Source organism: Microcebus murinus, chromosome 27 (genome assembly GCF_040939455.1).
Source record: "Microcebus murinus isolate Inina chromosome 27, M.murinus_Inina_mat1.0, whole genome shotgun sequence".
NCBI lineage: Eukaryota > Metazoa > Chordata > Mammalia > Primates > Cheirogaleidae > Microcebus > Microcebus murinus.
Window position 1 is genome coordinate 15,784,212 of NC_134130.1, and position 12,759 is coordinate 15,796,970.

The 12,759-nt window shown below is 38.4% G+C and overlaps 1 protein-coding gene across 1 annotated transcript in view; it reads left to right on the forward strand.

Moving 5' to 3' along the window:
• The window catches only part of COL25A1 (collagen type XXV alpha 1 chain), a 393,583-nt gene that overhangs the window by 223,018 nt on the left and 157,806 nt on the right, over window positions 1-12,759 (forward strand). Inside the window, exon 5 of the mRNA XM_012766225.3 lies at window positions 6,869-6,886. Coding sequence (XP_012621679.1) covers window positions 6,869-6,886 — 18 coding nt within the window. The remainder of the gene's footprint in view (window positions 1-6,868; window positions 6,887-12,759) is intronic.

The window sequence follows — 12,759 nt, forward strand, 5'->3', positions numbered from 1 at the left end:
CTCTATATGCTGTGAGTGCCCTGGAGCATTCCTTGTCTAAGATCAGAAGAATCTTGAATGGAATAATGTTTTGCCTACAATATTCTCTTGCCTGTGGAATAAAACAGTGCAAAAGCCAGTTTTTAAACAATGCTGATATTATACAAGCTTTCTTGTTATGGTGATAATAAACAGGAAGTATATGCTTGCCCACATTCTTGAATGCTCTCAAGTTCTCCAAATGGTGATTTAGGAAAGGCTTTAATTTGAACCCTGCAACATTTCCACCCAAAAGCAGTGGTACACAGTCCCTGAAGCCATAAATCCTGGCATTGTCTTGGACTCTTGATGAATGTATGTATGCTTCCGCATACACTTCCAAAACAAGCTTGTTTCATTGACAGTAAATATTTGTTATGGCAAATATTTCTCATCTACGAATATCCCATGCAGCTCTTCCTAAAAGCTGTGGTACCTTCAGTATTGGCACTTGCTGCCTCCCCATTAACCTTCACATTATGAAAATTATGATGCCTTCTGAAATGTTCGAACTACCCATGACTTGTTACAAACGTGCATATACATAGGATCCATGGCACACTCTTACAACTTATAGGAAAGACTTCTCGTCTTAGCCTGTGTGGTAATTAGGCTAAGCAATATATGCTTCTGTATCTGGTCTCCCATCCATGTGACAGGAAATTTTTCCACTATCATCAATTGGCCAACCTCTTTTCTTCGTGATGACAGTGGATCTAACTGATGCTAACGATTTCTCTGTGTCACTGATTTGCTTCTTATCCTTTAAAGTGGTTGATATTGTGGATTGGAAAACCCTAACATTCATGCAATGGCCATTACTGGCTTGCCACCTTCACACTGGGCAGTTATCTTGAGTTTCATCTCAAGAGTAACTGCCTTCTTCTTCTTCCATCTCACCAGAAACAGTAGACACAGATGGGCATTTTGTAGACGAGCTGGGATGGAAAAACACAACTTCCAAAAAATGCTGGCAACACAGTACACTGCAGAGCATTGGTTGTTTACCCTTTTGTGATCTCATGGCTGACTGCCAGCATTTCAAGAGAATATTGTACTACATATCTCTAGCCTAGGGAAAGATCAACATTCAAAATTTGAAGTATGGTTTCTACTGAATATATATTGCTTTTTCCCCATTCTACAGTCAAAACATTGTAAGTTGAACCATCATAAATATATAGAAAGATGTAAACATTATTTATATAGTAAAAATCTGAATAAGCCTCAGTGGACCATTAGGCATCCAATAAATTTTAACGATGCAAATTAATGCATAAATAAGAGTCTTTATCTTTCTTAAGTTCTGTATATGAATTTTTATAACAATGTATGTGATAAAAGTCTTATCTCCCTCATATGAACATTTTAATCAGAGAAAAAATAAATATGTTACTGTGTTATAAAATATAACAATGCTTTTAAATTAACATGGGAAGGACTTATTAACCTGTTTAAATATGAGTAAATTTTTAAATACAGTTATTTGTTTATGAAAGGCAGGTATTATGGAGGAATTCTCCCACATTTTGAATTAATTTTTATTTTCTTTACATTGAACCCAACAAACCATCTCTATGCTCATTTTTTCTCTCTATTTTTGTCTCTCAAACTTTAAAAATGAAATACCCACCTGTTATGAGACAAAATATTTATTTTCCTATAGAGTTGAATGTGGTTTTTCCTTTTCAGCATTAAAACTACTGAGGATTAAATATTTTTCAAAGGAAAACCTTAAATAGAAAGACTCATACCTAAGTAATATTATGTGACTGCAGTTAAGGTAAGAATTATCAGTATCTTTCCTGGATATTAATATGCAGGGTAACACAACAGATCATCTAAATTATGAACAGTGTTCATTTCAGTCAAATGTATAAGAGTCCTCGAGAGCAAGAGCTGTGTATAGACTTTGGAAGATCTGCAGTCTTTGCAAAGCCATTTTCAAATTAATACACATAACCCATAATGCTTTATTTTTTTAATTGCTTCTCTCTTGAGTATATATTTACATATTAATTAGTTTTTAAAGTTAACAGATACTTTATCTAAATTTGAATTAAGCAAGTTATTGGTATAGAATATATAACCTATTTAAACTTCCAGCTATATTTATAAAGCATAATTTACTAAGTAATTTGATATAATATTCTCATATTAATTGGATGTAGAGGCTTATGCAAACTAGGCAGTGATTTTCTTCAAGACAGAGCTCTCCTGCTTCTGTTCAAGGCACATGTGTGTCGGTAGGTATCTGCAGCCTCCTCTGGAGCCTCTGCAGTCTTTGGCCGCCTCAGTTTTATTATCTGAATAAGATTCCACTGAGTAGGAAACTTTCTCTTTGACACAGATGTGTTTATTTTGTAGTGATCAGAAGCCAAAAGAACCCTTTCTGGAATATTAGCTTGAGAACCTACATTTTGAAAATATAACATTAATGTAAGAATAGTAACTGTTCTAATGGCTCTTTAAGAATATCATTCTCTGCCCTCTTTGGGCCAGTCAAATATTCTCACCTTTCGGTAGTTCAGCAATTGCTTCTGAGGCGCCGCATAGCTTGGGTACTGGCACATTGCAGAGTCAGATGTGATCAAAGTCACAGAGTGGTGAGAACGGGCCAGATTCCTGCTCCCTGGCGCCCTGAGCGTAGGGTGCGTCTGTCCCACTGGCGGCACAGGCGCCGGGTCAAACTCGCCTCTTGAAAGGTTAAGGGGTCCCCTCGAGATGGTCATCAAGAGCCGGAAGGTGGGTCTATGCCGGGGTTCCTACTGGTGCTTGAGACCTCCTGCCACCAGGACAATCCTGTTGCCACTCGGAGTTTCTTTGATGTGCTTCCACAGCTTTATACAGATGCCTACTACAGATGCTATTTTCATCTGAAAAGAAAAATAAGCTTGAATCTGAGTGTGTAAATTGAAATTTTAAGAGATGATAAAATTATAGTTAGTAAGGGTTCCAAAATAATTTCTCTTAAAAATTGTTTTTTTCAATTCAAGAGAGTAAAATAAATATGAATGTGAGTGTACTAAAATAAGTAGTCCTGCTTGGGTGTCTTAATGATGAGTTTCTGAGTTATTGAGGCAATTTATTTCTACCTTGAAACAGAAGTAGTGCCTTTTAGAGTTGTGTGAACAATACTAATATTCTCTCAAGTTTTTGTGGATGAACTTTTAATTTAAAATTAATCACAGTGAAGACATATGCGAGTCTGTTATCTTAATCCATATTTCAAAATACTTTAAAACTACAACTTTTGTGTGCCTGTCAGTGTGTGGGTTAAATGGAAAAACAGCATTTGTCCCATCTGAAAAGGAATGACACAGATTTGCCATCCATAAAAAAGTATCATGTAGTGAAACTAATTGCCTCAGTCAGAGATCTAAATGACTTTGTCGATTTAGAGAGTTGTGCTAGCACTTTCTGGCAACCATAATTGTGATAACAGCTCAACAAAGAACAGTTAATATTGCTCTTTAATTGCCTAAAGTGACAATACATTCTCCAGTGACAGGTCATCTCATATATCATGTTCCATTGTGGTTTGCTTGTCTCACAAAACTTTTGACTTCCTTTGAATACTTTCCTGTCAAACAACCCACTGGCTAATTGTCTTCCACTTCCCTGTTCTGATTACCCCTCTCTGAAGTCACCTCCTCCTGCTGGTCCTTTTCTCCCGGTGCCTAAGCTGACCCAGGGTATCGCAGTCAGCTGTTGGCATTAATCAGTGACTCGGGACTCTGGATTTTACATGTGTGTCCCTCACTCCAGCACGTCTGTGATTCCCTGTGTCACTTGGCACGGCCCTGGATTAGGCTAGATTCCGCTCTTTATTTACAGAAGCATTTTGGTGATTTGCTTGGTGGAGAATAGGCCTTTTCAGGAATTCCATTTTAAAAATTGACTCAACTTGTGTTTTGTGAATCTCCATCAAAATTTATAACTACTCATTCAGGGTATATTTTAGGAAAAAGTTAACTTTCACAGTTAATTATTAATAATGTTTGCTACCTATAAATTAGAATAGACTAGAAAAATATCCACTAAGGAATGAAAACACATGTATTTCTCAATGAACTACTCAGAAGCAGCTTAAGGAAATTCTAAGATATTTGTTTTGGCGATTAGTAAGTGACAAAGTCTTTATCGCCAGGTGCCCTCAGTCGCAAGGGAGTTTCTGAGATGATCCTGGAAGGCTCCGGCCTGCTGCCCCTCTACCCTAGGGCTCCCCAACACTGCCACACCCACAGAGATCTCTCCTCTCATCACTTCCCTGGCTTGGCCAGGTGGCTCTGTTATCATGACTACAAAACTCCAGCTGCCAAACTGTCATCTTACAGGTATTTTAGGCGTCTGCTGGTGAATTGACTGTTACATCCTTTTGAGTGAGAGGCCGTGTGTAGGCAGTCCTGGAATCTTGGGTAAGAGTTGTAAGGCTTGTATCATGTCATCCATGTTTTAGGGCAGAGTTACCAAATTTGTCAGGTGTGCCTTGTTTCTCTGGGAAGCTTCTCTACCAACTACTTCTTTTTCATGTTCCCCACCCTGCACACACATGCACACACAGACGCATACACGCACACACAGACGCATGCACACGCATCATGCACACCTGAAATTCATCTCCACGTTAGGACAATATGAGTTCCCTGGTGCTATATACTTTCCGATGCCTGTAGAGAGAGAAGTCAACTTCTAAATGTTACTGTCCTTTACTACTATTGTTCTCACTATCACTAACATAAAATCCATAATGTGATGTATATTTTATATAATGACCAACAAATATATGTACACATTGTGCTAAATCATTTGTTCCATCTAATGACAGAAATGTCACATTTTAAAGATGAACAGGAAAAGTGTGTCATTTGTTGAACAACCATAGGAATGTGAAACTCTCAGAAACTATGCTAAACATACTCTTTAGAAGAAAATCCCTCTAATTTTAGAGAATCCTACATTTTAATTTTCATATCAGACATATAAGAGATGTAATATATTCAGGGGTTCTATAAAAGGTGCATGTTCACATTTGTGAGTTTACATTAGTTCAAAACATCAGAAAGACCAAAAGCTTAAAGCTGATGAGGAAAGACAGAGCAAGTGAGAGAGAGAGCAAGAGGAGAGCGAGCGTGCGTACAGGAGTGAGTGCGAGCAGGGGGGAGGGGGTCACACATTGTAATTTCATCCGGTACGTGGATCTGGGAAGATCCATAGTTGCATATAAATGGAAAACCCTGCCTTTGTAGGTTCTTGATAGAAAACTTCTCTATGTTTAGCGCTGATTTTAGGGCTGTTAACCTTAAGAAGCTTCGCTAGAGCGGTGTCTGTACAGGCGCCAGTTGACAGGCTGGTGTGCCTGGCCCTAGGGATGCGTCTGGAAGCAGAGATGCACTGCGTGGCAGCCCCGGAGCGGTTGGGAAGTTAGAAAGTCTACTCACTCGAAGGGTGCTCTTGTCCCATAGCTGGCCTGAGCGAGCCTGCATGTAGCTGTGCAGACTGAAAGGCAGAATGACCTGGTAGGAAATGCACAAACTTTGGAATCAGATTTGGGTTTAAATTTTGGCTTTTCTATCTATAGGCTGTGTGACTTTTAGTGTATTCCTCTGAGCCTCAGTTTCTCCATCTGAAAAATGCTGGGCAGTTATAAGGAGTAAATGAAATAACATATCCAAAAGTGCCTGGTACTCTGCAAGGAATGAATATGTCATTCTCTCTGTCTGTGTCTAACACTAGCTGGTCCAGGGGTGGGGTAACATCTACAGTATTTTGATTTGGTTCCCCTTCCTGGTTGGACTAGATATTAATAAAACCTGGCCAACCACATTTTCTGGCAAAGGTCTTAGGAATCATCTGCTCTGTCCCCAGTGAGTTAGAGAACAAGTAAGTACCTGGAGAAATTCCAGGCCTGGAGAAAGGCTAAGTGAGAGAGAGCTCCCAGGCCTTCTCTGGGAGTTATGATAGCGCCCCACTTTTCTACATGATACTCGGTAGCATACGGCTCATACCATGAGGCTGCACATTGTTTATCAATTTTTTAAAGATTCCCTGACTCAGTGTGAACTTTCTCTTTAATCTCATCTGGCACAAAATTCAATTGAAAATTCTGAGAAGGTGATATATAATCAATAGTTTTATTCACAGGTGATTTTTCTTTAGCTAGAAGCATTTACAGTTATGCTGCTTTAGAATTTTTATCAGCTTGAGCAGCAAGAAAGTGACATTCAACACAAATCAGACTGGCCAGAGGTCACGTAATCTATTGACGTGTGAGGAATTAGGATGCACTTCAATGATCTGAAGATCTTTCATACCCTTTTTAAATGCTCTTAGGTTCAATTATACGGAGTAAAACATAGATGTTTGTGAAAAATTGACTTAAAATTGTATTGAAATAATGAGAAATTAAAAGACTCAGTGAATTCTAAAGCAAAAATAATTGCCTCTTTTTTTTTCCTTAACTCCGTGTTATCTTTGAGCATGTGGTTCATAGTAATGGTCTGTGCTAGAAGACCCTCCCTCAGGTGGCCCATTCATTATGATGACGTGAGGTGTAGTACACCTTTTGCCCTCTTTCCCCAACTAAGTTTTAGAGTATGCTAAAGCCCTTGAGTCATTTTGGAGTTAAATAGACCATAATATCAGGATTTTAGATATATAGCATAGAGTAAAACTATTAAGATATGACTTTTTAATGTCCCAAAGTGAAATTTGTCAGTAGTTAGGTATTATTATCTTTAGAGATATTTTGTAAAAATTTTCATAACTAGTTGAAGTTTTGGTAGTGAAAATATTCAGTCAGGATAACAGTTTTGTAATTGTTTTTCTTTTTCTTATTTTTAAATTTCAGGGTCAGCCTGGTCCTCAGGTAAGTGAACTCTTTTCTAGAAAATTAGTTCCAATTTAGAATTTTCCCAAGTATGGAGGTTTTTCTGCAATTCTTTTCAAAGGATGTAAAAAAGCTATGAATGAGTAACCGTGACACCACACAGTAGACCAAATGTTTCCCAGGAGTAAACTCTTGGGCCTCTTCAGGACTGTGTGAGCCACATCAGCTGTTGGGCCAGATGGCACATTAACATGTACTGTCGTATAAAGAGAACTCTTAACTGATCTGAAGCAGTGCCACAGGACTTTCAGACAGAATGACTTAGTAAATGTCGAGTATGAACTGGTTTGCATTAGGTGCTATTAATCATGTGCTAATAATGTAATTGTAAATCCATGCAGACTGATTATTTAGACTGTGATCCTACTAGCTACTTTTGATTCATTATAGACAGATACTGAATTCATTCTCCATTTTCAATATAAAGCAACTGCTAAAGACATGATTTATAATTAAGTGTGAAGGCATTCAACAGAAAATATTATTGAGCACTAAATCATATTGAAGAAAATGAGCAAATTCTAGGAAGGGGAGGAATATGGATAAAGATAGAAGTACAAAAGAAGTGAGTTTTTGGAAGTGAAGAGTCAGTTCAGCAAACTCAACAAGCAATAAATTCAATATTGATACTAATTACATTCTATAGGGTGCTATGGAGAAGGACATGCAGTTATTAATGTTTTACCTTTAACACTGTAATACCTGTAACTTATATAATTGTTTACCGAACTCCCCTTCCATCTCTTTCCCCTTGATGTACTGAATATTTATGCCTTAGATTGTTTCATAAATAAGCCCTTTTCATGATGGTTTTATAGTCAATATCATGAATTATCTATTAAATGCAATAAATCCTCAGATTATAAGAATATTATCTATGGTTTTTATGAGCTCTCTAATATAAAGATGTCTAATTAAACAAATGACAAATCCCATATATCTCAGTAAGCTGATGAGAAAAAGTTTGACCCTTAATTTATATTAATATATGAGAATACCTGAATTCTCCTTATTTGTGATTTTCACTGTTATATTCCAAGTTGGTTCAAAGTAATTATTAAGGGGGAAAAAACTCATAGAAGAAAGCTATAGTTTGCTCCCTAAATTTGAAATGTCTATATTATAATCGAATGAAGACAAAGTAAAAGGTGCTTTGCGTGCTTTTATTTAATCCTTGCAACAGCCCTGGAAAGTATTATCTATCCTAGTTGTGTGTGTGTGTGTGTGTGTGTGTGTGTGTGTGTGTGTGTGTGTTACCTGTGTGATACCATAGAACTGGGAGCAGAAGTGAAGTCTCTCTCTCAAACCCTCATAGCTCAGCAGCACTCAGCCCTCCAGAGAAGAGAAGAAAGTGCGATAGCAGGCAATAAAAGAAGTTGGTATGTTGGTTTTGAGAGATTGTAATTATTAATATATTTTAAGTTTTAATAGGACCTCTGTTTCAGCCTGGACCTCCTTTTCCACACCCAAAGCAATTTTTAAGATGAGGATTCAGGCATAAATAGTTAACTTGAGAGACAATGCCAGGAAGCATTGTGAGGGAGTGGAGAAATGACACAGGAAGGCAAGAAACCCAAAACACGCGAGCGTTAGTGAGCAGCTTACTGCTGTGGACAAGTGGGGCTCAGTCCTGCTGAGGCACCTGGGAGACTCATCCCACTGAGGGGCAAAGAAGTTGATTTATCTACTCATTTCCCTTCCTTCGTCATCGTCAAGAGTCGTGCCTGGATGTTCACTCCTGGCACTACCGGCCTGGTGCTAGAGGAAAGCAGAAAGCCGTGGGAACCCATGGAACCTGTATTCTAGCACTGTCTTGGAGTGGGGCAGTGGTGTAGGTAGGCACCTACATCTGCTAAGTGCAAGGGTCCTTTAGACAAAACAGGGTAGAAGATTCAGATATGAATGTAAAGACTTAGAAAATTGAACATAAAGATAGCATTAAAAGCATATTAGTTAATGAGATGCTAAAGGAAGTGACTATAAATAGAAAAACATGGTCATAACAAATCTTGAGTATACAGCCACAGGTAATGGACAGAAGAAAGGTGATAAACCAGCACTGGAAGCCACGCATGGGCAGAACCAGGAGTGTTAGGAGTCCCTGTGGCTGAGACTTGAACGTACGTGGTACTTCAGAATTCCTTCATGTCAGGGTTACGCTTACTGTGGTCCTACAGAAATCTAGTCTGCATACACAACTGCCTGTGCTTGAAAATTTTGAAAATGTGCAAGGAGGTTGGGACTGGCATTATCAAATGGTGGCCTGCTCTGGTTTCCTTTCTGTTGGCGACCATCTTGCTTTAGCGGATGTGAAATCACGTGATCATGTAGTTCACAATGTCTTCCCCACATAACAGCAAAAGCAAAGCAATGAATTTGGGAAGGACAGATGTGAGGGGAAGTGTAGAGCCAAGACATACCTTCACACCGTCTTTCTATAGTGTAAAAAATGGGACCTTAAACAGACTTTCAACTACAAAAACAAATTTTATCTATTGAAAATATGAACACTTAGAAATGACCCATGTAGTAGATGTGATTTTCAGTATGTGCAGCAGAGTTTTTGTATTCTATTCAATTATATCTTACATTAACTAACACCTTACTATTAATCTACTTTTTCCTTAAGTAAATTTATGTAAATTATACATCAAATCTGTATAATATAGGTCTATAAGGTATATTCAGTAAATAAGCAAGCAATACTCATTTAAAAGCCAAATTAGAAAATTTTTAAGGGTTTTTAAATGCTTGAAAAGTTTATTTTAGGCCGGGCGCGGTGGCTCACGCCTGTAATCCTAGCTCTCTGGGAGGCCGAGGCGGGCGGATTGCTCAAGGTCAGGAGTTCAAAACCAGCCTGAGCAAGAGCGAGACCCCGTCTCTACTATAAATAGAAAGAAATTAATTGGCCAACTGATATATATATATATAAAAAAATTAGCCGGGCATGGTGGCACATGCCTGTAGTCCCAGCTACTCGGGAGGCTGAGGCAGAAGGATCGCTCGAGCCCAGGAGTTTGAGGTTGCTGTGAGCTAGGCTGACGCCACGGCACTCACTCTAGCCTGGACAACAAAGCGAGACTCTGTCTCAAAAAAAAAAAGTTTATTTTAGTTGATTGAAGTTCTCTTAAAATTTCCATGTTGCATTATTTGGCTCACCAAAAAGTGATCTTATTCACATACAGTGTATCTATAGTAGTAGGAACTTGAAATTTTGTTTATGTGTTTTTTCTTTTTCTTTTTTTCCTTCTCTTTTTGCTGACTTAAAGTGTTATCTACTTTGTCCTTAAAATGTCAACTTCCTGATTTTATAAAATGTCTGAGCTAAAATGTCATAACTTATTTTTTGTTGTTTATGTACGATTTAATATAACTAATTTACCTGCATTTCCTCCCTGGTGATCCCATTCCTCCCCAGCTCTGTGTCTCCTTAGCGCACGTGTCAGCTGTGCTAACCTTCCTCCTTCCCCTGCTCTCCCGTCTCTGCCCACCTCCTTTTGTAATGAGTTAAGCAAGGGAAAGGAAGAAGAGAGCTTGCCATCTACACAAGCTGTCTTCAAGCAAGTTCTCCCTTAACTAACCCTTAAAACAACCTCCTCAACCCCCTACCCTTGACTCCAGAGTTACAGCCGTGTCACCCAGAGACTCTTAGCTCCCTACCTCCACTGAAAATCTACACTCCCTCTGACTGGATATTATTGTGAGAGGCACATTTCTAAAAGCCCGAATTCCAACCTTCAATGGATTTTTCATTAAAACACTATTATCAGTAATGATTCATTTCTGTTGTGCAATGAGAATATCTTTTAGGTCCATTAGGGATAGGCTTTTGTGGATCGGGCTGGCAAAGGCATAAATGTTTAAGTTGGGAAATTGTGCATCCTTTACAATTTATTAAAAGATTTCAGGAGAATTGTAATTAGCAGCTTATTATTCATGTGAAAATGTTTATGTCAATGGCAGTTTTCTTGCATTGGCTGAACATTGCCACATCATCTTATTCATAATATCATACAGGGTGAAACTCTTCCTTAGGGAGTGAGAAAGCCAGTTCTACTTTTATATCACATGTTCTTCTGTAAGGGCTTCCAGATTAGTAAGGTTTAATTTTGAAACTGGTGGTAAAAAGAGAACGTGTCTGCTATTCAGTAAGTAGTTCCGATCATCTTCCTTAAGCTGACGATGGCTTAGGTGGGTTTAGCTCAGGACGTTGAGAATTGTGGGGACAGGAAAGCCCATGGCTGTGAACACTAGTACAGCCAGGGTGTGAAATTGAGCGAGAAAGTGAACCTTAGGGAAGGGAGATGAGCCTTTGTATTTACCTAAACGAGTGAGAACATGGTTCTTGACAGGGAGATGAGATGGTGAAAGGGTATTAGGAAGAATAAAGGCGGTTCTGGCAGCTGTGGTTAAGCTGCAGAAAGACAGGAAAATGAGTGGAGAGGGTGTTGCTGGGAATCCACTGAATCAAGGGAAATAAAATTCTTTAAGAAAAAAGAGAAGGGATGAAGTAAATGGTGTCACAGCAACTTGGAAAATGGGTGAAAAGAGGGAAAATAACAGATATAAACAGAGGGTAAGTAAAGACAGAAATAAGGAGGAAATCAGAGAAAAGACAGATGAGCATTTGTGTTTCACACTAGAAGTAATGAGGCTGATTTGGGGGTAAGGCCACAGTAATTTCTTGAAATGAAAGTCACCCTGATATTTGCTCATTAATTCATATTGACATCATAATTCTTTTGAACCATTCAGCAGGTATTTATTTAGCCCCTACTCTGCACAAGGCACAATGAGGCTGTGGAATTGTGGTGAACAGACTCAGTCTCTGTTTTCGTGATAGTTCTATGTTTTATTTTTTATCTTTTAAAATGATATATTTTTAGATTAAAATATTGAATTGACAAAGATTGAATATATTCAAATATACAATGTGATGACTTCATATGCATACTCATGTGTAATATTACCACAATCAAATTAACACATCCAGGATCACCACCTGTGCTGTACGTTAGGTTTCCAGAACTTGCCTATCTTATAACTGAAAGTTTGTACTCTTTTACCATTATCTCTCCATTTCTGCTACCTTCCGGCCTCTGCTCTATGCTTCCATCAGTTTGACCATTTTAGATTCCACACGTAAGTGAGCTCATGCAGTATCTGTCTTTCTGCGTCTGGTTCATTTCACTTTGCACCGTGTCATCAGGTTTATTCGTGTTGTCGCAAATGGCAGGATTTCCTTTTTATGGTGTGTAATATTCCACTGTGCACGTACACCATAGTTTCTTCATCCGTTTGTCAGTCAATAGATGCTTAAGTTGGTTCCATATCTTGACTATTGTGAACAACACTCCAATATACATGGGAGTGCAGATACATCTTTGATATACTAATTTCATTTCCTTTGGATATATACCCAGAAGTGGGATTTCTAGATTTTGTGGTAGTTCTATTTTAATTTTTTGAGGAACCTGCATATAGTTTTTCCACAATGGCTATAGTAATTTTATCACCACTAACTATACAAGGGTTCACTTTTCTTGCCAACACTTGTTGTGTCTTGTCCTTTCGATAATAGCCGTCCTAACTGTGTGAGACAATTGCTCACTGTGGTTTTGATTTGCATTTTCCTGATGATTAGTGATTCTGAGAACCTTTCATATACTTTTTGGTCCTGTGTATATCTTCTTTGGAAAAATGTCACATCTCTTGTGATAGTTTCCTTTAATATTAATGGTCAATAAAGTGTCAAAGCGCTCAAATCTCACAGACCCACCATTTCCAAGGATGACTTTAACCCCACCTGCAAGTCTTGCCCTGCCTCTGCACTTCTGGGCAATCCCAGGTTC